At 42.4% G+C, this 25,418-nt stretch overlaps 1 protein-coding gene across 3 annotated transcripts in view; it reads left to right on the forward strand.

Moving 5' to 3' along the window:
* The window catches only part of DCUN1D3 (defective in cullin neddylation 1 domain containing 3), a 25,590-nt gene extending 172 nt beyond the window's left edge, over positions 1 to 25,418 (forward strand). The window contains exons 1-4 of one of the 3 annotated variants that reach the window (XM_085592295.1): positions 254 to 9,529; positions 10,321 to 10,396; positions 15,099 to 15,631; positions 17,534 to 25,418. In XM_085592295.1, the coding sequence (XP_085448421.1) occupies positions 15,201 to 15,631; positions 17,534 to 18,017 (915 nt within the window). In that variant the 5' untranslated portion in view covers positions 254 to 9,529; positions 10,321 to 10,396; positions 15,099 to 15,200 and the 3' untranslated portion in view covers positions 18,018 to 25,418. Of the gene's footprint in view, positions 1 to 253; positions 9,530 to 10,320; positions 10,397 to 15,098; positions 15,632 to 17,533 lie in introns of those variants that run through there. The other 2 variants (XM_021539779.4, XM_077786868.2) reach the window with 2 other exon arrangements.

Raw genomic sequence — 25,418 nt, forward strand, 5'->3', positions numbered from 1 at the left:
GCAGCGGCGGGGGCGGCGCGGGGCTCGGCTCGGCCCGGCACGGCCCGGGCGGCGGCGCGGGCGGCGGGGTTCGTCCGTGCCCGCCGCGCTGCTCTCAGCCCCGCCGGGGCCGGTTGTGCTCGGGGGGCCCCGCGCCGCCGCCCCCTCACGTCAGGGCCCCCCGAGCCGCAGCCCTGCAGCGCCGGGACAGCCCGCCGGGGGCGGCCGGGCAGGCGCTGCCCCGGTGCCCGGCCGGGCGCTGCTCCGGGCGGTGCCGGTGGGCTCCGGTGCCGCCGGGCCGTGCCCAGCCCACACTCATCGCCGCGCCCCGAGCGGCGGTGCTGCCCGGCCCCGGGGTTTGCTTCTCCTGGCTTTTTCCGTTCCGGTGTGCGCGGGGTCCGAACGCGTCCCTTGGGTGGGCGCCCCGCAGCCCCCGGGCCCGAGAGCCGCTGCTTTGTTCGGGTGCGCTTCGTGCCCACCTTCTCACGTGCCACGCGGGAGCGTAAATGTTCGACGTGTTTCCAGGGGAAAGGCAGAGAAATAAACTGCAGAGCGATTTATCTCCTAGCTAGTTCTCGCCATCTGAACGTACCCCCTTCCCACAGCCACTTTTTTTTTCCTGCTTCAGCTCTCCCAACCTCCCCTCAGCGTGTTTACCCTCCCTGTGCAAGCTGCAATCTGCATTAATCACTCTCTGGGGCTGTGGTGGTACTAATAAGCCACTCGTAACAACTTAAATTATAACTTGCATAATCAGTGTTTTGAGCAAATATTGGTTGGAAGAATATAACCATCCTATCAGTGCTGTGGTTGCTGGAAAGAATCATTGATTATCTTTTAAATAGTTAACACTGCTGATATGCTGCCCTTCAAAATGTTGCATTGATAACTGCGCAGGCTGATGCCAAGTGTCAGAATACAGCATTGATCCACAGCTGGTAACTTTTTTTGAATGACAGTGTCTGTCACATAATTTAAAGGGGTAATAAGTTAAGTGCTCTGAAAAAAAGGGTGCATAGCTGTACAAACAAAAAAGCATGGAGCTGCCCTCCTTTTTGAAAATTACAGGTCTCGCTGGCATGGTCTGTATGTTTTTGAGAGAACGGCTGACCAAAAGACGTTATCTAAACAAACTCTTACGTGTTTTAAAACCCCTTTGTTAAACAGTTAATGTGTAGCTACAGTATTAGTGTTTTATTTGGGCTACAGGAATGTGGAGAGAGAGTGTCTGAGTACTTGTGTCCCTTGCCTGCATCTGAACACTGCTGCATGTTTCCCTGGGGAAAGTTAATCCTCAGAAAAGGCAACACAGTCCCTTAGTTAAGATTGCATGTGGAAGTAAAGAGATCTCACGCCATGTTATTGTCAGTTCTGTAGTCTGTCCTCAAAGTGTCCCCCACAAAGGTGTGTTGTGGTGTTCTGTGGAAAGCCTTCACTTTTACATGGAGGGCAGCTGACAGTCTAAAGCAAAGGCTTTCTGCACATCAGCATAAAAAGGAGAGCTTGTGATCTGTGTTGAATTAGTTCAGATTTGCAAAGTGCAACTGGCTTTACAAACTTATTGCAATACTGGCTCTTGTAATGATTTCTAAAACTCTGATTATTTCCTAATAGCAAGTTGTATGTAGGCATGAATACTGTAATTCTTAAAAAAAAAAAAAAAGTAACACAACTAATAACAGGGAACGTACAGCTTTGGTACTACTTTGCTGCTTTCTTTGTGAGACTGACAGCCTGCAATATGAGCTGTAATCAGCTCATGTAATCAGGATCTGTAAGGCTGTGTTAGGTGCCTTTTCTGCCCAGATTCTTGCTTTATTTTGAAGTTGAATGTTGTGTTCATAGCAAATTCTCAATGATTTGTGTCAGTAGTTCTTATAATTTGTTGATCTTAGAAATTCGTTAATAATTACATCTTGCTTCCATTAAGCATGAATTGTGTTGAAAAATGGCAATCAGATGAAGGAGTGGCTTTGAGAGAAAACTAAGAACAGCTCTTTTGGAAGACCCTTATTGAAATTAATTGAAGAAGTATATATTGAGCAAGAAGGCTGCCAGACAGTTTGACAGACTTCTGTGTTCTGACAAATTTGTGAGTGGGTAAGGAAGAGGCTTGGTTCTGCTGCCTTCTTTGGTTCAGCTTAAGGAACAGGAAGAAATCCTCTGTGATGGGTATGTGTATGGGGGCAGTGGGGTATAAAGTGGATGGAAGAAGAGGGAACAGACATGGCTTCTACACATGCATTTCCTCATGGCAGAAAGGAATGCATGGAGAGTTTGGATAGAGATGCACGGCTGCAGGTTGGGAGGAGTGAGAGGGCCCCAGCACTGCTCTGATCTGTCCCACACTGAAGCACTTGATTTTCTTCACTGGTGCCAGGGAAATGTTGGTAAATTTAATTTAGAGCCTTGGAGCAGTATAAAATCCATCATGATGGGGTTTTGGCAGTTTGTGAGAACTTGCAAATTGCAGAAACAATGTTATTGTTCCATTAGGCACTTGGGTCTGTACGTGAATGTATCAGGAAAACTGAGTAAGAAGAGACTGTAAAAATAGAAGCATGGGATATTAGAAAAACAGTCCTTTCTTTCATCCTCAAAACTACAGAAAGAGCTGAATACTGGTAGCCATAATTCTTGGAAGGCTGAGAGAATAATCTATAAACACTCGAGGGACTTGGTAGTCACAGGAAGATAAGGAGGAACCCCCTTAACAGTTTCATCAGAATTCCCTGGCTGGGCTCCTTCTCTTTGGCTGCTTCTCCCTCGGGGTCTGCATCTTATCTCACTGCCTTCCTTTCCTCTATTTGCCTCTGACTAATGGGCTTTGTCTTCTGGTTACTGGAAGTCTAATAAGTTCTTTTGTCTCTTAACCCTTCCTCCTTTTTAAAAATACTGGATTAATGGCTGTAATGTTTTGCAGACTATCTGCATTGGTGACATGGATTAATTGTGTACTTGACTCTTAAGTTACCCAGCAGTAATGACATAGTAACTTGACTTGAAACAATGGTATTTTCATGGCAAATGTTCAAGGCAAATTATTGCCTTCTGGTAGAGTGCCAACTGCAATTTATGCCCTGTAAACATGTGACACAAGTAAACTGTCTGTGCAGATTTTCTCAGTGTCTTCTGTACAGTAGTTGTCTTTTGAAACAGTGATCTCTTTTCTCCTCCCCCCACCTTTCTTTTGACTCTCGCTTGAGTCAGGTAATTACAGATCTGGGTTGAAACCTTCCCAGGGAGTGATCAGGAAAGCCAAGGATTGCAGACCTGCTCCCATTGCTCACTGGCACCTTGGCTCCCCCTTCCCCAAGGAGGATTTGGGCTCTTGGCGATGGGCGGTGGGTGAGTGAATTGGAGAGCCCCAGGAAGGTGGGGGATGGCAAAGCAAGGGGAGCCCTGATTTCCCCTGCAAGTGCCAGAGTTCTTTGTGGTCACATGAGGGGGTCCTCCTTGTCACATGTGGCTTTGGTGTGATAGTGTGGTGATGTTTTATATTCTGATCTCAGTGCTGACTATAACAGAGCAAGGAGCCAAAGCCTCTTGCCCAGAAGATAATCTGAGAACTGACCCATTTAGGTCTCAATTTTATCCATGTGTCTTGGGGGCAGCTCTCTGGTCCAATGATCTGCAACTAAAGGAAGCAGAAAATCTGGATTTTAGTTAAAGGTTATTTAATTGCAATATTCTGCTGCTAGAAGAATGACAGTTAGGGGACTACTTAGATGTAAGTATTAAAGAACTCTTTCACAGAAATAGGAATACTGTAGAGAAACCAACAAAAGCATAGGTGATGAGACAGGATTCCAGTAAAGAGAGTAAGCTAGTATAATCTTCTGGTGTCTCAGAAAGAATAGTTGTAAGTGCTGTTCTGTCTACAGCATCTGTTTTGTGAAAGACAAAACTTACTTTGCAAAATGTGGGAATGCTGTTCCTGACCTCCTGTCACAGTTTGTTATTCCCACAAAGTCAGACTGCCAGAGACAGTATGACAGTCGTAGTTGTTTGTTGTCTCACTTTTCCTGTTTAGTGAACAGAAGTGGGTTTTTTTTTGAACCAAAAGGATTATGTGCTCCTGAAATATGCCAGTCTTTATTTTTGCATCCATGTAGTAGCAGAAAGTGACAGTTTTTAGTTTTTTTCTTTGAATTTTTTTTTTTGCATGATGCTTTTCCTCCTGCAACTTTGGAACTTGTAATGCAGTCAGTCTTATCCTTTTGTTTTGAAATGGAAAGGGAGGGAGAAAATCATCTTAGCACCTATGATTATGGGAGGAATGTGTAGCTTAGTAATAGACTCACAAACACAAATGTCCTAACTCTTGGTTTTGGTCATATGCTGACTGTTCAATATTTTCATTGCCAGTGAGTCTGTACAGAAAGCCTTGAGTATTCTGGATCAGCATATAAATGGGTGGCCTGGAGTGCCAAAGGTCTGATGTATTCCAGCTTCCAGCAGTTACCTGTAGTTGGAGTTAGTGATTATGTCTCATGAAGCACAGGATAGATACCTACACACTGGTCTCTTGTGGGGTGCAGGATGTCAAGAGAAATCAAAAATACATGAAAACTTATGAAAAAAAAGTGTTGAGTGTCTTTGTTACAACTGATGACCAAGTTTGAGTACTCAAAGGAGCTCCTTTGAAGCTACTGATACAGTTAGCATCAAAATACTGAAGCATCCTTTGCACAGTAGGAAATGTTGGTGTTGTTCACTGAAATAGGGAAGCTGCAAATCAAATTAGGAGAGAGAATTAGGGCTTTTGCAGGTGGCTGTGTGTATTTTCTGCTTTAGAAACTGCAGTCCATTTAAAAATCCAAGCATATGCTCTTAAGGTACGTTTGTATGTCAGTGCTTTCACTTAAAACAATTTGTTGTACATAACTTAGATATGATTCCAGTATTTATGTGGTCAGCTGGTACTGAAGTTCCTACACAACTGTGTGCAATGAGTGATTCTTTTGGCTGGCAGCCTGTAAATTATATTACACTCACTGAGATGCCAGTGGGCCTTCTGTAAATTCCTTCTGAGCATCTGCTGGCAGCAGGGATCTTATGAGGTGGTCTGGTTCTTGTCTTTAGACTTGTCCTTTCAGTATTGGGTGCTGTGTGGGCCACTGTTCTCACAGCTGCTTTCTGCTGGGGAAGGGAGACTGTTAACCAGAGCTGCTAGAAGGGCTTCCTTTTTTTTTGTGTGACTGCTGTCTTTTCTTCATGGTTGAGAACAGCAAGAAATACAAAGCTATTCACTTACTACAATTAGTTTAAAGCATATCCTATTATTACAGGAGTCACTTGATATATACCTGAATTATATTCAGCTGAATGTAATTGGTGACGGCACCTCAGACACTTCAGGGTGAAATCTGATAGCTGAACTCAGTGTAAAAGAAAATCTGTGCACGCTTAGCTCAGTTTAAAAGTAAATGTTTTTCTTTCCATAGCCAAGTAGATTGTAGACCGAGGTGGTTTTCCAAAGTTCTTCTGGTTTGGCTGCAGCGAATTGCAATTTTCCGTAGGTTAATTTGCAGAATGGATTGAGCCAGGGTAAGGTAAATATTTGTAGCACAACTACTTTCAGATGCTTTCCATGGGATGCATCTCTGTTGAATACCCAGGGGCTGTGGTTTCCTTTGGTCCCATAATCTGCAGTTTTGCTGTAGAGATGTGAACTGGTTGTGTCAGCACAGAGTAGCTCTTCCCTGTCATGAGCTGCTTTAATTATTCATAATACATACTGAGGTGTTAAAGGTCTGTCATGCTGTGCAAAAGTTACAGTGTACCCTGGAAAAATACTGAAGGATTATTCTTTTACAACCCTTTGCACATGAAAAGAGAAAAAACACATAAACTCTCATTAGAAGATTATTTGCTTTTTTTGTACATGCTGGACTTTTTATGGTCTTTGACAAGGATCTTGAGGGAGAAGGGGAATATTGGTAGTTTTTAAAGGGATGGAGATAAATTGCTCAGTGACTGAACCTTTGTTTTCTGAAGGTGGTTGAATTATGTGCAGCGAAATAAATGAGTTTGTTCATGTCTGAGTATGTACGAGGTAGGGAATTGGATGGAATCTAATTTGGGTTCTGGTTTCAGCTTTACTGAAAACTGATGGCATGATATTGAACAGCCCTGTTGTTTGTCTGTCTTGATTTCCCCTCTGCCCATTGTCTTGCTCATAGCTTAAATAGACTTCTCAAAACAAGTACTGCTGCTGCTTGAATTAGTTCATTCAATTATTTACATTACAAAAGCACCTGAAGGCACCCTGCTAAAATTATATTCTGTTTAGCTAACCGAACTTGGGTTTGTTTTTTGAAAATGCAATAATCCTAACAAATGATTCCACCCACCTAATAAAGAAAGATGAAGCACATAATAGGAAACAATTGAAAACTTTTTAATGGGGCCAAATGGAAAAACAATGAGAAGCAATCAGTAAGTAAGGTACTGTGTAGTTAGAGAGGGAAGGGAGGGATTCAAGGATGATGCATTTGTTTCTGCTGAAAAAGCTACTTAAGGAATGTATCTTTCATAAGAAAAAGTAGTAAGGTGCTCAAGTCTTTCTCTGCCTGTCATTTTTCACATTATTATTCATTTTTCCTTAAGCTAGCCTTACACAATTAGCTGCACACAGCGAACTACAGATCTGAAATATCTGTTCCACCTTTTCATGAGACTACTTGTTGAACTTTGAACATGAAATGTGGTGTCATGCTCTGTGAGTGCATGCAGAGTCAGGTGCTCTTCAAGAGTGCAGAAAGCAGGTTTCTTCTGCCCAGTGTTGAATGGAAAAATCTCCTTTGATGAGTAAGCTCTGGATTTGGAGTGACAGCACAGGTCAAGGCTCAGGTGTTGTAAAGAGACTTTTGCCTGCATCCTGGTGACTGGGCGGGGGGTTCCTTTAGGAAGAGATTTGGTGATAGCTCTGATTCTTGGGCCTGAGACCTGGCCCACCTTTATGGACTGTAAATATAGTGAAGAATATTGGTCCTGAATTTTTTTGAAGTTTTTGTATCTGTCCTTCCCTTCCAAAGTAGTTAAGCCTTTCCAGTATGACTTTTCTCAGAGAAGTCCACTTCTCATTTGAGAAAGTATTCAGGCTTCTAACATAGCTGCTGCCTGGCTTGGTTTTCCCCAGACTGCCATGTAGCCTTGTGCCAAGTGGCAGCCGGAACTCTGCATGGTGCCTTTTCAGGTGTCTGTATAACTAGCTTCTGCTCTATGCAGGCATGTTCTGTAGAGACAAATTTTACCCAGTTTGCTCACATTTCTAAAGCTGTTTTGTTTCCAAAGCTCAAACTGTGTTTAATCAGAAATAGTTCTGTTATCTTGTTTTGGAACAGACTGGTCAAGTTCTCATGTATCTGCCCACAAAACCATTACTGTCTGTAATTCATTGAAATGTTCTTCAACTGCAGGAAGCCTCACAAACTAATAATTCATTTTAACTCATTGCAGCAGGACCTTCCTGCTTTTAGACTTCCTCTTGAGTAACTTTGCATAAAAGTATTTGTGCAGCAGTGGTGTGGAGCAGATCAGCGTGACACAGGTGCTAGTGCAGCGCTTGGTTGGGGATGTGGTGAGGTGTGTTCTGGGCTCATGAGAGCCCATAATGTGCCATTGTGCTGCACTCAGAGGGCTTCTGCTGAGGAAGTGTCATTGCAGGTTCTGACTTGAAATAAGCAGTTCCTGTAACATGACAGCTTTGACTCAAGTTTGGTCTGTGCTGTAACACTTGTGCTCCAGGTGCTTGGAGTTGTGGTGTAGAACTCTGTACTGCTCAGTGAAATCTTCCACGTAGAGCTGATCCTTTCAATTTCTGCCTGCTGAAGAGGGAAACAATACCATTGTTTCTTCACTGATTCCCCACAGGGGAGCAAAGAAAGTTGCTTTTGGTGAGAAGGCTGCCTGCTTTTACCTCTGGGAAAGCTGCTGGGGGTGTGGAGGGCCTGCACTGATCCTTCTGCCCAGTGCTTAGGAGAGCCAAGTCCCAGGGGCTTCGACACAGGTATGAAAAGAGCCAGATGAGCAAAACAAAGGCCTCCATCATCCCAAGGGTCCACACTGTTTACTTACTTACCTCCCCGTGGGTTTCTCAGGGGTTGCTAATGAGCAGTGCAGGCTGTTGTCTGAGTTACTGTGCTGTGATGCTGCTCTCCACAGCAGCGCAGCGAGAGGGGTGCTGGTGACCACAGCCTGCAGCTACACCTTGCAACTCTGGCCCAGGGACTGAACCAAAACCTGTGCTACCAATGTGCTGATGCTTCTCCACCCCCGCTGCACTCACTGTGCATGAGTTAGGATGAAGTCAGTGCATTGCTGTGCTATGACAGACTTTAAATACAGCCTTGAAGAGCTTGATCTTTTAACTGCTAACTCATGCTAACTTTTTGTTCCATATCCCATGATTGTGTTGTCAAAGTTTACACGTGCTACTACATTGAAAAATCTGAAAAGATTAAATGGACAACTCAGAAGAATAGAAATATAAAGAAAGGGGAAGAATTATAGCAGAAGGTTCTAACATGCTAAAATTTCTGGCTCCAGTCAGTGTGCATGTGTGTATAGGTCAGGAAACATGGAAATTACTTCAAACAACATGAATAAATTTGGCTTTTGCTAGGAAGGGCTGATCTCCATCAGATTCTGCTTCTTTTGAACTTGAAATAAGTGTTTGCTTCCAGTATGTGCAGTATGTCGACTAGAAATGTTGATTTGGTGGATCATGGGATCATAGATCTCTTTCAAAGAAATAAAAATGTGTTTGAAAAGTAGTTCATTGCAAAAAGTTGCCATGACAATGATTTTTCAAAATGTGAACTGTGAGATGTTTAAACAGGTTCCTGGGGAATGAGGCTGCATAGCACCCTGTTTTCCTCTGTGGTGATTTATAAAAGGAAGTACTTAGATGCAGGAGGCCAAAAGAAATTAACATAGATGTGCCAGATGTTGCATTTTCTTAAATTCTTGAAATTCATGGCATGCTATGGTCAAATAGGAAGAAATTCAAGCTAGTACTTCCACTGTGAGAGAGGCAGACACTCCTCTGCTCCCCTGCACATTAAGCTGCCTTGTGGCTTTGCATCCACTGGAGTGTCTGCTAAAAGAACTGTGAAGCCATGGAGGAGGGAAAAAGGGTGGTTGGTTGTGTGGAAGATGAGGTTTGGGAGCAGAGTATACAAACACAGTGTGAAGTAGACTTTTTGGTCTCCATTTCAACAGTAAATGCCTAAAAATGATTTGGTGGAGATACATTTTTGCTCCGTGTGTGTATATGAGTGAGACACTCCAAACATTCTGAAATGTTTGGGGCTTTCAAGCTCTATCAACAGCTTTGGTCTGAACTAGGTTTTATGTGTCAGTCAAATTTTCCTAATCCACATATAGGCTTCAGGTTTGGGGAAAACTCGTGGAGATTGGCATGTGTGACAAGATGTTGTTTCATGGTTGTCTTTCTATATTCCTCCTCCTCTTTCTGCTGAAGGAAGCTCTGAACAAGCTAATGTTCCTACTTGTTTCCTAGGAAGTAAATCTCATGTAAAAGGTAAGTATGCAGCAAGGCAGCTTTTGATCACCTGTCTGCTCCCTAGATGTACTAAGAGCTGTAAAACGGAGATGTTTTAGTCTTTATGTTAGTGTGGTAGAGCAGGGGAGCTTTGCCAGAGATTTCTTGTTTGTTGTGTTTTTCTACTAGGTCAGGTACAGAGGTGTTGACTAGGGGCTGCAGTTGCAGCTCTTGCTACACAAACCAGACATACCTTTGTCTGTCCTCTTCAGAGGTTTCTAGTTATACAGCAGAGCTGCCAATTTAAAGAGTAGCAAAGTGGAGCCAGCTCGGCTGAACATGGGAAAACAAACATGGAAAAGAATGTGCTAGAGAATGAAAAAAGAGAATTACTCTAGACCCAAATTATGCTTTGCTAGGTAGCAGCTGTCTGGCATTCACAGATTAAACAGTACTCAGCTAACACACAGTGACAGTGATAGCATGTCCTCTGCTTTGCTTTGAGTGCATAAAATGAGGAATTAATTCTCCCATGCTGAAAGCCATGAAAGTATCCGGAAGTGTGTATTTACTCCAAACAAACATTTGAATTTGTCTGTTGTTTTCAGTACCTGTTCTATGGTTTATATGACAATGCAGACTTAATGGTGTTAATGCTACTTTATAAGTCAAAAAAGTGAAGTAGTTTTTCATAAAATGACTCTGAGTAAATGCAGTTTGGCTCTGAAGAGTTTTATTAAATACACAGTTGTCTCTCGGTGATTTAGTGCATTTCATGGTTTTCATAGCCTTTCTAAATGTAAAGATTTGTGTGGCCTTTTGTCTTCCAGCATTCTATGTAGAACCCAGGGAGCCTGCAGGACGCTGTGAAGCTAGTGGAATGATTCCCTGTGTAGCTGAAACTGTGTAAGTATTAGATGTTTTTTTACAAGACCACTTGTCCAGCACCGTTGTTAGAGCAGCAATTGCCTCTGCTTCAGCAGTGGCAGTGATCCTCTCCTGCCTCCCCACTGGGGAGCTCTGTGCATCTGTTCAGGGCTGGAAACCAACAGGGCATCCATGATACTATTCCCTACTCTCAGCTCTCTTTAAAGTCATGTGTCCTATCCATTAAAAGGTAAATAATGCATAGTGGAATTCTGTAAAATTCTTAAGACTATGCTCTAGTGTTTGTGAAAAGTTGAGGCTGGGTTGAGGCTTAGTTAAGCTCTAGTTATGTTGTCTTTGCCTTAGCTAGTTAAATGCTACTTGGAAAGGGATTTAATGGTTTGCTGAGCTGTCTCCCCTTTTGTTATGAGATTTCCTAAATTTGTCTTTGAGGTCTCCTTGAATGTATGGAACGCTTTTTCCTCTACTCTCTTGATACTTTCTGTGTTTTGAAACTCATTACAAATACCTTCTGATGCAACACTTTATTAAGCAGCATAATGCTTGTTTTGCTTGTTATTCTCTGGACATATCCAATAATTTCTATTACTACAACAACATCAGTCATTATAGAAAAATACTGGGTTACTTAAATATCTCCTTTGCATCTTCTCTCCTCCTGCCAGCTCCCCCCCACATTTTCTTACTGCTGTTTTCAATTGTGCCATGGTGTGCTTGTATGATTGAGAGTTATTACTGAGTCACTTTGTTTTGCTCCCTTCAAGTTCTAGGTTATGTGTGATTTGTCCACTTGAAAATGGAGAAAAAATGTTACAAATTCCTTACAGCACTTAGAAAAAGGTCCCACACAAAACCCTTACCAAGTAAAAAAGCCCCACCAAGCATTAGCCAAGGCCTTTGTAATCTTCTCTAGGTTTTCATTTAATGTGTGGGGCCATATGGCTCTGCACATCCTTTGTTCTTAGAGGGTGACTTTGCTTTAGGTGGCTGTATTCAGCACTCATCTTCCTGTGCTACCAGCTGCTGACTCCTTTCTAGAAAGGTGCAGAGAAGGTCACTGTGGAGCTCTGCTTTGAAAGAGGAAAATGGCCTCATGGGCATCTTGGTGATTCATATGTACTGGAGATCATTGCTCAATGCTTTTCTGAGTAATAGACTTCTTTGGGAGCGCTGCATCCTGTAGCACTGAGCACATTCCAACCTTAGCCCTGAATTTTGATCCTTTTTAGTAGAATGGCAAAAGCAGTGGTCACTACTGTCTTTTATGTCTTGCTTTTATGCTGTACAAGCTTCTTAGTGATTTTGCTCTTGGGAACTGATGCTTTTGGGAATTGATGCGTTGCCAGCAATCCAGTCTAACCTTTGGGTACACAAGAACTTGTAGTTCCTGATCCAGCTGGGAGAAATCTCTCTGCAGGTCCTTGTGCTGCGTGACAGTCGCTTTGCTCTACAGATGAACACACAGCTCTGTTCACCTTCCTGAGGGTGCTCTCTCCCACTCCTTGAGCTCTGGCTTCACTGCAGCTCCTGATGCTGCAATTAGATCTTCTCTCCAGCCTTCCAGAACAAAAGGGCCGGCTTCTCCCACTTGTTTCTGTCTCCTTCCACGGCTCTTGTTCCTTTCATGCCTTGAAACCTGAGTCATGTAGGAAGCGGAGGTGACTAGTTAGTGAAGTGGATCCAGCTCACGAAGGCAGTTTACAAAAGGGTAACTGATGGACTGCCAAAAGACTTTTCTCTTACAAAACCAGATACATCCACAAGCTGCCAGCGGATGCAGTCTGGATTTTTTTTTTTTCCCAAGCTGGTATTGCTATTTTTGGGGTAGAATGCTTCTAAGTATCTGGCACATGGCATCAAGTTTCTTGTAGAAGAAAAGTGAGGAATTACAGCAACTGTACATCAGTATCTTCTAGTGTTTGTTCATAAGGAGTAGGACTGTGCTCTGAAAACTTCCTTGGTGGGGAGGAGGAAGAAGAACTCTGTTACTGCAGGGAAGAGCAGTGAAGAGGAAGGGAAGAGCTAGCAGTGCCCATGCAGTAGCTGTTCAGGAGCAGCATTCAGCTCTTTGTAAGGCAAGTAGGAGTACAGAAGATATTTTTGTTAGAGGGGTACAATGTGAGGGAGGAGGATAACTTACCCTCTAGGGGTTAATGCTACTGGGATTGTTGTTTTTGGAAACTGCCATGGGACACTTCCTTACATACAGGTGTCTAATAATTCTGGCAGATCTTCCCTCTGTGAATCGTACTGCTCTTTTTGTGACAGCAAATGACTTTAAAGCCCATCAGTTTCATCACACCGGTGATGTAACTTTGGAAACCTGAACATTAGATTGTTATCATCATTAATACAAGCTGTTGCTTAGGAAGCATGACAGCATTAGTCACTTTTATTAGGAAAATTATGGACACAGTATGTCAGTCTTGCAAACTGCCTTTAAAAAATTCAAATTGAGATTCCTCAAGTGAATTGGATTAATCTGTCACTTACAATGTGTGTGATTTGACTACTTTAGAGGAAAGTACTGTTCACTAATAGGCAGCTGTTCCTTAACCTTTCCCCATAGGGCAAAGCTGCTCCAAATCACCAATAGCTAATAACTGCTGTTACCTCTTTGAGCAGAAAGTTTTCTATACTACCTAAACTCTGCTTTAAACTCTAATGCTAGTCTGAACTCAGGATTTTTTATTCTGTTCTTTTAGCTGCATGTTTCTCTCTAAAGAAAAATTTGTCCAGTGTGGTGCTAGCTGCCTCTGAGAAACTGATGGAAGAACAAGAATTAGTGTAGATTGAGCATTTGAATTCGGATGAATTTAAAGATTGGGAGGGGAAAGCTGGTATGTGGGAGTTAATCACTAAGCAGTTTTTCTACTGCCTACTAATATCCTGTTTGTTTTGGTGTAATGAAATAATGACTGTTGTAGATTGGAGAGGATGATGTTGCTCAGGCACCTGGCAGCACAGAAATCTGTGCCAGGCTGTGCTTTGCAACTCACAGAGCTGTGAAATACTAAGGACCAGTGAAATTGTCTTATGGATCATTTATATTGACATGCATATTTTTATAAATCCTTTCAAATACAAATTATTGCAAATTTCTTGAATACTTTAAATCAAATTTTGCTTGCCTATAAAAATGATGCTGCTAAATTAATCTTTAAAACATTGAGATGAAAGAATATATAATACCTTTCATCCTTTGCTTAAAAAAAAAAAATAGGTATTTGCTAGTTTTGTGTGTGGGTTATGTGCTTAAGAAAAGGGACTGGAGAGGGAAAGGGAAGCCAGGTAGTCAAAACCAGCATCTTGACTCTTGTAGTTCCACTGGCAAAATTTTTTGCTCATGAAGCTGCACACGTGCTGTTTTGACAAAACAGGTATAGCTGAGAGATTTATTTTTGTAATCCTAATATCTGAGAATTCATCTGTACTTGTTGCTGCTGTTGGTTTACAGCTTTAAAGAGGACTTCAGTCTCAATAAAGCTTTGCCCAAGAAAGAATACAGTAAAACTTACATGACAGCTATTGTATTTCTTAATTTTAAAATTTTTATCTCTCCTTTTTCTTGTTTTAATTCTAAACTGGAAGGTGTACACAAAGTCAAAGCCAACCCAATTTTTGTTTGAAGCTTTTGCCTAACTGACAGCAGAGGTGAAATGCAAATTAATGGGTAAAGGAGGACTATGATAAGCAATTGCTTTCTTGGAGCTGACATTTCTGAGAAACAGACTGTCCTTGGTGTGGTTGCTTGCTGATAGGGCAGTGTCAGTGTTAGATTGGTTTTAACAGGGAAAATTGGAGAACCCTTTTCTCTGGGCAAAATATTTTTTTCCAAATACACAGGGCTTTGTGATTTATAAAAAGAGAGTATGATGAAATGATTTTGGCATTTTAATTTTTGTTAAAAAAAACCTCCTCTGAACTGGAATTACTACTTCTTATCTGCATGTGTGTCAGTCTGAAGAAGTTTCATTAAGAAGGCTCCCTCCCCTGTCTGGCTCCTTACCTGAGTGGAGGAGCCCACTTGAAACAATGAACAATTTCTGAATACCCTCTTGCGTAAGAAGTGTTGCCTCCTTTCTGCAGACACACTCTGTGTATGTTTTAAGTACAAAACCTAGATTCCAAACTCTGTTTAAAAACAAACACACAACTTTCTCTCTCCTCCTCCCCAAAACCAGCCAACAGCCAGCTCCTTTCCTTCCCCCTTCCATGAGAAGTCCCTTTTGCTGATTTGCTGGGGGTGCAGTCTAGAGCCAATGCTTAAGTCTCTGCCAGGTGATCTCAACAGTGTCCTTGTCGTCCCTTCCCTGCTTTGTTTCAGTGTTTTATATTCTATATACAAAATGTGGGTATACTTTTAAAAACCATTTCCTTTAAAGTATTTCTGGGTTAGAGTAGTCTGTTGTGATGAAGCCTGTACATGAATCAACCTCTTTGTAACCTATGCTGCAGTAAGAATTTTAGGAATTTCCTTTATTAGGACCCGTTAGTATAGTGTAGCCACTGAGTGAGCTGCATTGATTTCTAGGTAAAACAGCCCGAAATTGCCTGAAATTTATGGCATATTCCAGCCTTGTGTACACTGCTCCTTTTCAGTATGCAAAGCTTAAATATCCTGAAGTCGGTCTCTTAATGGCAAGTGTTATCCCACATTTTAATACTTCAGCTGTTCTTTATAGAGAGACAGCAGTTTGACTCTGAAACTGTTTTTCAGGTTAGCTGAGTGCTGCTAATGGCATGGTGAGATGTGTTGAAGAGCAGCTGCGAGGGTGTCCAAGGGCAGGGGGACCACGCTAGGAGCTGGGCTTGCAACATCATGGGCCAGTGTGTCACCAAGTGCAAGAACCCTTCTTCTACCCTTGGCAGCAAAAATGGGGAGAGAGAATCTGGCAGCAAGTCCCACAGCAAGAGAAGTGCAGTCCACAAAGACGACCATGGCTCAGCTTGTGGGAAGGCTGCAGGAGACATTCTTGTGAACGGGACAAAGAAAACAGACGCTGCTGTAGAGTCCAGTCAGCCTCCGACGTTTTCTGGAGATACAAAGAAAGACTCTGTTTGCAGTGCAGAGGAATCTTCTCTTCAAAGGATTGGGGAGTTATTCAGGAGGTATAAGGACGAGCGGGAAGATGCCATACTGGAAGAAGGAATGGAACGATTTTGCAATGACCTCTGTGTTGATCCCACTGAATTTAAAGTACTAGTTTTGGCTTGGAAATTTCAGGCTGCTACCATGTGCAAATTTACAAGGTTAGTTCTTGTAGAACTTGTAATTATTTTCATATGTTAAAGTATATCCTGTCAGCAGTATGTTGGAGAGACAGCCTCATTAGCTTCATTTACTTATTTCTTCTAACACTTGCATTTTGATCAAATTAATTCCTGCCACTGTAGAAGGTAAGCTTTGGTCTTCTTTTCCCCTTCCCCTCACACTGGATTTTAGAAGATGTGGTTTTGGTCATTATGCTGCTAGTGATGAACAGTGTAGTGAGATTCTGTAGACCTTAATTTATTCTTGATTTACCAGAAGCAATTTACTGTATCAAGCATTATCTTTGTGATGAGACTGGCCACTGAAATTAATTTTTCCTTTAGTAATGTGAGATTCTTTAGTAATTGCTACTAACTCTGTTAACAGTCTGTGAAAGAATGACAGAATTGTTCCTGTCCAACCAGTGTAACACTTAATGTCTTTTTCCAAGAGTAATCTTGTTAAAGCATAGAGAGGGAAGGCAATGTGAGGGTTTTGACACTTGTAGCTGTTTCATACTATCTGACAAATGATTGCTGTTCAAAGTGCTTTGTGCCCTTCTGGACAAGGGGCTCAGTTAGCCAGCTGACAGCATGTGTCATGCTACAGGAAACAATGGAATGGCTAAAACTCCCCCCACTAAGCAATGTTTAGGCAGTTTAGGCAAACCCAAACTGCAGCACAGTCCCCCAGCTTGATTAGCAATGTCCAGGTAAGAGCAAGGGAAGACTGCCTACAAGGACTGGTGGGAGAGAAGGAATTTTTTATTTTTTTGTCTGTCTAGATTGGTTTGAGTCATGCTGCTTATTTTTACTGAGCGTATTGCTTTGGTGTTCAGAGCCTTGACCCAAGCCTCTGCTGTGCACTGGACAGCATCTTCAGAGTCTTTGTGGCTGAGGGTGTGTGTCAAAGGGATGAGTTACTCTGGAATGCCAATGTGGATTTACTGGAGGCTGATGATGCAGGTATTTGCTAAGATGGTAAAGGAGTTGTAAGCAGTGTCTGTGATTCTGCACAACTACCATGAGTATTATTAACATGGTTTTAATTTCCTTGGAGAGGACACATGTTCTATTTGTTGAAGGTTATATTTGTTGAAGGACATGCTCCATGGTACAGGTGCTGATGGATTCTTCCATCACGGAAAGCACTGTGGTCTGTTCTCCTGAGTGCTGCTCCATCTCTGTTCCCTCCAGCCTGTCCTGTGTCAGCCTGCTGGCTCTCCTGGCTGGTTGCAGCACTGCTCACAAGCATCAGAGAAACTGGAGCTAAACGTGTCCCACTTGGCCACTTGGTACAGAGCTGGTGCTTCGAGCAGTGTCCATACATTGTGCTGTAGCCCCTGTGAGGCTGTGCTTCCTTCCATGCTGTCAGTGGATGCCTTGCTGACTGAACCAGTGGCTCCTCTTTGGTTTAGCAGGCTGAAAGAGCAACCAAAAACCACAGCAAAAGTAGAAGTGAACTGCTCTGTCCCTTGCACACAGCTTGCTCAGAGCATGGGCATTTAGACATCAGCAGTATTGAATCAAGTTGGGGTAAATGTGTTGGTTTCAAACATTTAGAATTTCTTCTGTGGCAAATTAGATTCACTTTTTAATGTGAAGGGCATTCCAGGATGTGGAAGTGTCCAGAAAAGCCTGAGAGCAGAAACTTTCAAATGTTAACAGTGCCCCAGCAAACCTGGGCGTTGTGTGTGGTTCCCCAGGCCTTAAGGAATGCCTTGGAACTGTCTGTCTTTCCAGTGGCTTTTGTTGCTAAAATCTGTGTGCCACAGGGGCTGAGGGTACACCTTGTCTTGTCCAGATGACTCTCTTTGATTCACTGTAGCTGAACGGAGACGGGACGTGTTCGTGAGGTCAGTGGCAAGGGCTCACTCTAATTTTTCTACTCTTGCTTAACAGGAAGGAGTTTTTTGAAGGCTGCAAAGCCATAAATGCAGACAGCATTGATGGCATTTGTGCAAGGTTCCCCAGCCTCCTTAATGAAGCCAAGCAGGAGGATAAATTCAAGGATCTCTATCGTTTCACCTTCCAGTTTGGCCTGGACTCTGAAGAAGGACAGAGGTCGCTACATCGGGAAATAGCCATTGCCCTTTGGAAATTAGTCTTCACCCAAAACAAGCCCCCTATTTTGGACCAGTGGTTACACTTCCTAATCAAGAACCCCTCAGGAATCAAGGGAATCTCCCGGGACACGTGGAACATGTTTCTAAATTTTACTCAGGTGATTGGACCGGACCTTAGCAACTACAGCGAGGACGAGGCCTGGCCGAGTCTCTTCGATACCTTTGTGGAGTGGGAAATGGAGCGAAGGAAAAAGGAAGAGGAAACCAAATGTGTTCTGTCTCCGGACACAGAGGGCCTGTGTGCGGACGAACAGACTTAGCGGTGGCAAAGCAGCAGTGACAAAAGCAACTTGTTGCCCTTCACAAAATGTAAACTCTGGATGTTTCTGGAAATTACCGAGGCTCCAGATTTTTCTACTTTACACCTTTTTCTGCCTTGTCTTTGAAAGGGCTCTAAAATGCTGTATCATGTTTTAGGCACTTTCTTAATTTTGGTTATTCCTTTTACTTTTGCCCTGAAATATTTGACCCTGGCTACAAGTTAAGCTTTTTTTTTTTTTTTTTTTTTTTTTTTTTTTTTTTGTTGTTGTTGTTTTTTTTAAGACTTCAGATTAGTATAAGTAAGTCTGATACTTCTTGCACAATGTAGATCTTTTTAGTTAGGTTAAATTAACATTGCTAAATTATACAGTGCCAGATTAAGTTTTTCATACTACATCTGTCAGGGCAGGTTTGTACTGTGTGTAGTGCTGTTTACATTGTTGAAATTTTAGGCTGTAATAATTTTAAGGTTTTATACCGAGATGAACAGCAGTGTTAACTATGAATGCATTAATCCTGGGTAATAAGGCTCTAAAAACCAACATAAGCAACAGCTTTTTGTAATATGGCTAATTCCCACTTTGAGCTAACTCCTAGTGAATGAGTCCAGATCATTCCTTTTTTGGACATTCAAACTAAATGTTGGGATTGTTTTTATAAAATTACTGTACCTGTCAGTCAACTGAGTGGTAGATGACGATTTATATCTAAATCTCTTTACACATTCATGTAATAAAAGAGCAGTACTACCTCAGTTTTATTGAAAGTGGACTTGTTGATGGACTTCCATTTTCTCTGGAAGTTGTATTTTTGTGGTTACATGAGAATATTTTTACTTGACTAAAAGAACCAAAGGTTCTGCTTCTTAAGTTTGCTAAACATTGAGAGAAGCAACACACAAATCCTAAGTCTTCAAGGAAAACTGTGGTATAATTCTGCTTTAATTTGTTTGATTTATACCTAAAGTATTACCTTACTTGTCTGGCAAGCACAGTACTTCTATGTAAGGAACTATCTTTTGCATTAATATTGACAAACCAATTTTTTAAAGCATATGTTTAATTGCTAAATTGCAGTTAATACTCCACACTTTCTGGAGCAACAATATCGGCATCTGATGACAAAGTGAATTCTTAATGTGTTCTTAATGACAGCAGTGTAGATGAGTCATTTTTAGACTGATTTGATAATATTTGGATAGGAGTCAATTTATTATTTTACAATGCCTGTATTGGGACTATTTGCCTGTTGAAATTGTTGTGACTTAAAGGGAGTTTTATGAACACTGGTTGAAACATTTTTGGTTATTGATGCTACCTTTTTTAATTTTAGTATGTCAACTTTTTTACACCTTTTGGTAAAAGGTTTGATTGCCAAGGCTTTCTGTATAGCTAAGTGCTGGTTTAATGAATTTGATACACTTCTGTTACACACCTTTTCTTTTCAGAGCTGTATTTCAGGATCATAAACCAAATTCAACTGAAAAAAACAAAACAAAACAAGAAGCCTGGACAGTCATCCATAGCATCTAATGGCTTTTGTGATATAAGGGTTTTAAAACTAAAGGGAAACAGGTTTTAAGTGGTGTGCTTGTCACCAGGTCCAGGGTGTCATGCTTTGCACATCTGTTGTGCCCCGCAGGGGATAGCAGAGAGAGGAGTAGCATCTACCCAAATTCTGGGGCTGGCTTTGCTGGTGTGCAGCCCTGCAGTAGCTTGGCTTGGAGGTCATAAATCACTAACAAAATGTGGGTAATGCAAACTGTTTAAAAACAAACCCACAAGCCACAGATAGCATCTCTTTCATCTAATAAAAGGAGAGTTTGGTCCATGCTGCTCTTGCTGGGAGACAAGCTGTGGAAAACAAATGTGGTTGTTTTATATGCAGCTGAGTCTCCCCTTTGCAGGGGAGCCCTAAAGTTGCTGTTTTATGGGTAAATACACCCAAAGCTTTGTCCTTACTTCTTCTAACTTTCTGTGGCACAAAAGTGTTTGGCAGCAAAACCTTATTCTGATTTGGTGAGCAAAGCAGGCCAAAGCACTCTTGCTGGAACAGTTGAATTTATGGTGAGACTTTTGCTGGTGCTGTTATTTTTAAAAGACTAAAATAAATTCCCCAACAGAGGCTGCTTTGTTAGGAAAAGTTCCAAATGGAGACTGATTTGATAGTAAATGAAGACTGTATTTATCAGTTTGAGGCTCTTCATTCATTCAGCTATTAAATACTTTGTTCATCACTTATTTTTTTCCCCCTAAACGAAATTTAAAATGTCCAGAGTGTGAAGAGTAACTATTCATATGGGTAGCTCACCAGATGGCAGCTTCTGATTTACACCCCAGCATGCAGCAGCCCCAGAGGGTGAGGAATAGAGCTCTTTAAAGGTGTTTATCTTGTGGTTGGAATGTGGACAGCAGTAAGGAAATCAATCTGTAGTGCATCAGGCTCAGCCATTTTAATGTGTCAGAGGCAATACAGCTGCTTTTTAAAGGCAGAGGTGAACACACAGGAAGGGAAAATCTGGTTTCCTGTTGGGGAAAGTACATAGCATTCATTACCCACGTGTTCAGCGTGGGGGACAGCCCTGCTCCTGTTCTGCTGCTTCCAGCCAGGCAGGAGCAACTCCACCCACTGGGCAGGGGACTTGCAAAAATAGCCAGATGATCCATCTAGCAAAGTATCACTTATCTTTAGCCTAATTTTAGTCCTGTAATTACCATTTACAGATGCAAACCAGACCTGTGTCAGTTTTAAACTCCTGAAGCAGGAGCTGAAGGTGCAGCTCTGTGGCAGTGCTGGCAGTGAGTGGGGCTGCCAGACCTTCTCTTGGATTGCCTGGTGGTTTTGTGATCCCAGATGAGACTGCCCAGACTGTGTAATGTTGGGGTGAGGGAGTAGGGTTTGTGTGTGTCTCTGAGAAGTCTTTAATGATATTGGAGCCTCTGAATATGTGCTTGTTTAATGGTTAAACTGTGAATATCTGTGGAACAGGCCAAATACATTCACTCTTCATTTTTATGTAATTCTTCATTGTGTAGGGCACAGGAAGTGAGCAGTGATGCTGATGAAATCCTTGAAACCATTGCAACTGTTTAATTTTTTAAAAATTAGATTATGCATTAGGAAACTTTATGCATGTAGTGAATCTGCTGAAACTTGGGATAAATAACTATAGATAACTATATCAATAGTTGGAGTAATATACTGGAAAATGGGTCTGATATCCACAGTTCTGTGGCATTTTACTGCCTTCTCTTATATGCAAAGAAATACAACTCCTGTAAACTTTAGCCCCTAGTAATAAAACACTGACCACCTACACCATATTATATCTTGCAACACCTTTAAATTTTGGCTTCCAGTTCAATTGGAGGCTTAATTGTGCTAATTTTTACTTGTCTGGGTGCATTTCTGAGGTCATAGACTATCTGTTGATTCAAGTAAGGATTTGAAAGATCCTGCCCATAGCTGGCCATAAAACATAACTGAGGCAATGAGTTGGAATTCAACACCAAATCCTGAGTTTATTTGCTGCTGGTGCTATTCTACATGGAGAATTACAGTTTTTTAGTACTGTGCAATCCTAGTGAAAGGACCACAGGAAAATGACCACAGGTCTGGCAGGTGGCACAGGAGCAGCTGGGACTGTGAGAGCTGCTGGCCTGAGAGATCTCCTGGTACAGTTTGAACCAGGCCAGTTCTCTGCCAAGTCCAGTTCAGAGCATGAAATGAGCTCGGGCTGCTCTGCTGAGGACAGAGTGGCTCGGGTGGGTGGCAGAGGGTGCAGCCCCTCCTCCTGTGGACAGTGCTGGGGGCAGCAGCAGCTCTGCTGGGTGACTTTTATTTCACTCTGTGTCCATCAGAGCCTGAAGAACCCATTGACCCAGGAGTAGCCTGTCACCTGTGGTTCCCAGGCCTGTGCCCTGACCAGTGACCTTAGACTTTTTGTGACACTGTCAACATGAGCCTTGTTTCCAAAAAAGCCCAGTAAAGTTAAAGAAACACCATGTAGTTAATAGCCACCTCAGTTGTGATACAGTTTGTTGGCTGAGGTTACATCATTCCCATTATTTGGTAAATAATAAGTCATTGTGAGTTTCTGGGTCTTGCAGCCTTGCATTCTGCAGTGTGTTGCTTTTTTAGAAGGTCCTCAGTAAATTGGGCACCCAGTTCTTCCCTTGAGCCCACTCTGCTCAAAGTGTGTGCATGTGGATTTAGCCTTTCATATTAAAAAGGAAGATGCTTAACCTGAAACTCAAAATTCTTCAGAGTAGTGCTTCAATGTGGAGAAAAACATATTTTTTCAAATAAGTATTAAAGTGTCTACTTAAATTTTATTGTGTGCAAACAAACCCACCAGTGTTAACATTTTCTCTCTGGTCTATTGAAGATCGAACCTTTGGTTTTATCGTGTGAAGTGAAGTGAAATTCATGAGATTGTAAGACAAAGAAGGCTGTAACTCCTTCACCATGAAGTACGTAGGTATCTCTACCTCTTGTTCTTAGACTTGAATAGTTTAAGGCTACCATCCTTTTGTCCCAGGATTTTATGCCTGGATATGAATAGTCTATTTTTTTTAATTGACCCAAGTTAAGTATTATCTCTTTGCCATAGTTGTTGGTATCCTGTGTTTAACCTGTATGCAAAGGACCCTTTGGAAGGGGGCCGGGTCAAGCTGCAAACCAGAGTTGGTCCTCCCGGGTGCTACTTTTGGAGTGCAATAGAGCGACCGAGCAGAGCTACGTGGCCTGAGGCTCAGGGGCTTCTGCCACCACCACATCCTCTTCCCTGGTCAGGCTGCCTGTACTGACAGTGAACTGAAGATAGAGCAGCTGCTCCCCAAGAGGGAGCCATCAGCCTTTTCATTTGCCCTTGAGAAGCTTTAGGAACCCACCTGATGCAGTGCCATGAGTGTATTTTTTTTTTTTTTTTAAAATCAGAAATACTGTGTTTTGTTCCATGTTGGACCAGACTTGGAACCACCCAGCAAAGATGGGAGCTGCCAAAAGTGCAAAGGCTACACGCATCCTTTTTCTCCCTGAGGTCAGAATCCTGTTCAGGATAAAACCCTTGTGCTTGAGTAAAGCTGGAGTGTTCTCAAGAGAACTGGAGATGCCAGAGTGGCTTTGGTGCTCAGCTGTGTTCATTAATGCATTGGGGGGTTATTCTCCATGCAGCACATCTGTGCCCTTCCTCTCCTCCCCAAAGCAAACTGCAACACGGTTGCTGTCGTGGCAAATCCCCCATAGTGCCATGCTGTGGCAACTGCTGCTGCAAGATCCTTCCAGTGTGAGGCTGGTTTTGGGGTGTGACTTCTTGCACTCTCAGGATGGGCATGTATTTTAAGAGAACAGGGAAACATGTGAGACAGTAGGTAAAAAGAGCATGTGTGTTCTTGTCCTAACAGCTTGCCTTAAATCACTGCCATTGCAGCGGTTCCTTGCTACTATTGCAATCCTCAGTCTTTGAAAATCCAACAGGTTCTGTAGGTAATACTGGTTTTTTGTTTAATTTTTAATAAGTTTCTGTCTTTGCGTAATTGCACTCTTCAGATAAGCGCTTTTTGGATAATGTGTCATTTCACACACAGGAAAAAAAGTCCATCTCCAGTGTTTGTGCTGTAAAGTGTTTCTTTTTATGCCCTGTAAATTATATCTGGACTAAAGGTTGCCTACTGTTGAAGCGGTGTGTTTACTTGAATGTTGCCATTTTATGCAGTTACAACTGCTGACTCTTGCTCTTCTCTGGGCCTGTGAGAGTGGAGATTGTGTGACCAGAGCTGGCAAACCTGCACAGAGGATTGGTGGAGCTGAAGGCTGGCTGCTGCTCCCATGTGTGTTACACGTTAGAGGATTTCACAGATTAGTGCTCCATATTGGAAGTTGTGACTTTTTAAGTCATGCTAAACAAAGTTATTCGAAAATACACTTGCCTTCTTATCTGTAAGTTTGAAATAGTGTTTTTTAAAGAGATGGGCTGGCAGGAGGGTTGGAGGGCCTCGTTCTGCGAGTTGTTGAGTAACTCACGTTCCAGGAGCCATGGATGGGACTGGCAGGATTCTGTCCCGAGCCAGCGCTGTTGGGGTTTGCACTGGCTGGTCTTGAGGGCATGAAGCAACCACAAGGCCTTGATGGGCTGTGTGGAGAAGGGTCAGCCTGGGAGCACTGGTTGGTGCAGCCTTATTTCTTTCTTGAGGATCTTGAGGCCCCAGTTCAGCCTCAAGTCCCTCTCTGGGGAAGGTGTTTTGGTAGTGTTTGCTCCCAGAGCAGGAACTCAGTGTAACTGAGGAAGTAACGGGAGCACGGCTTGTGTGGCTGTCACTGCATCTCTGTGAGCACAGCTCCCTGATGGGCCTCTGGGCTCCTCAGTGAACCAGCCAGGGTGGGCAGGGTCACATCTGCTGTTCTTTGTGCCTGGGGGTGTTTTGCCTTTTCAGAATTACCCAGGAGATAGCCCTGTATGAGGCAGTTTTCTCACTGGGAAATGATGAATGTGTCGCACGTCATGGAGCAGCCCCATGGTTCCTCTTTGGGACAGCACTATCAGAAGTGCTGTGAAAATGTAATGCTTGAAAACAGCTGGAGTAAATTCTGTTTCATGTAGGATCTTTATTTCAAGGGGATGCAGCCAAATTTGAAACCTGATCTAGAGAATTGGGAGAATTCCAGGGCAATGCATCTACTGAATCCCAATCTACTGAATTGGTTTGGTTTGTAGTTTCACAGTTATCTTTCTTACATCAAATTTTCTCACCATCGGTATCTGGAACAGAATGGAAACAGCATCTTATGGAATGTGCAATCTAAGGCACAATGCAAATAGGGTGTGATAAGAAGGTTGTCTTTACTTGATAGCTATCCTGAGTGCAATGTTTTTTGTTGTGTCCCTTTTGGAAGAAGAGCATTAAGTACAGTCTGAGATTTTTCTTTTCTTACAAGCAAAACATTGGTTTGTCCATTACTGACTTCTTGTGAAATTTGTGCCAGATGTATATTAAATATTTTGGTGCTTTTTCTAATCCAAGCTGCCATTCATTTACCTGTGAGACTATTGTACTTCTGTATATTTAAATGACCAACCCCTTAAAGAAAAAAAAAAAACAAAAAAAATCCTTTAGCCACAATGTATCCTGACTACTGTAGCCTGTAAATGTTCCAAAGCTTCTGGGTTTCCTGTATTCCAGTCAGTAAGGTCTGAGGGGAGTGGAACAGCTACAGAATTCTCACCCACTGGAAAGGGAACTCGCACGCTGTTCTGTGCGTTACTGAACAAATGAGTAACATTTGTGGTGTTTACATAACGACACATTGGTGTTCACTTTTTTGTGCTCAAGCTTTGTACAAAATGTCTTATTTAAAGTTGAAGTCCTTTTTACATTTTTCAATTAAAAAGGGACAAATTA

Source organism: Lonchura striata, chromosome 14 (assembly GCF_050655825.1).
Source record: "Lonchura striata isolate lonStrDom1 chromosome 14, ASM5065582v1, whole genome shotgun sequence".
Lineage (NCBI taxonomy): Eukaryota > Metazoa > Chordata > Aves > Passeriformes > Estrildidae > Lonchura > Lonchura striata.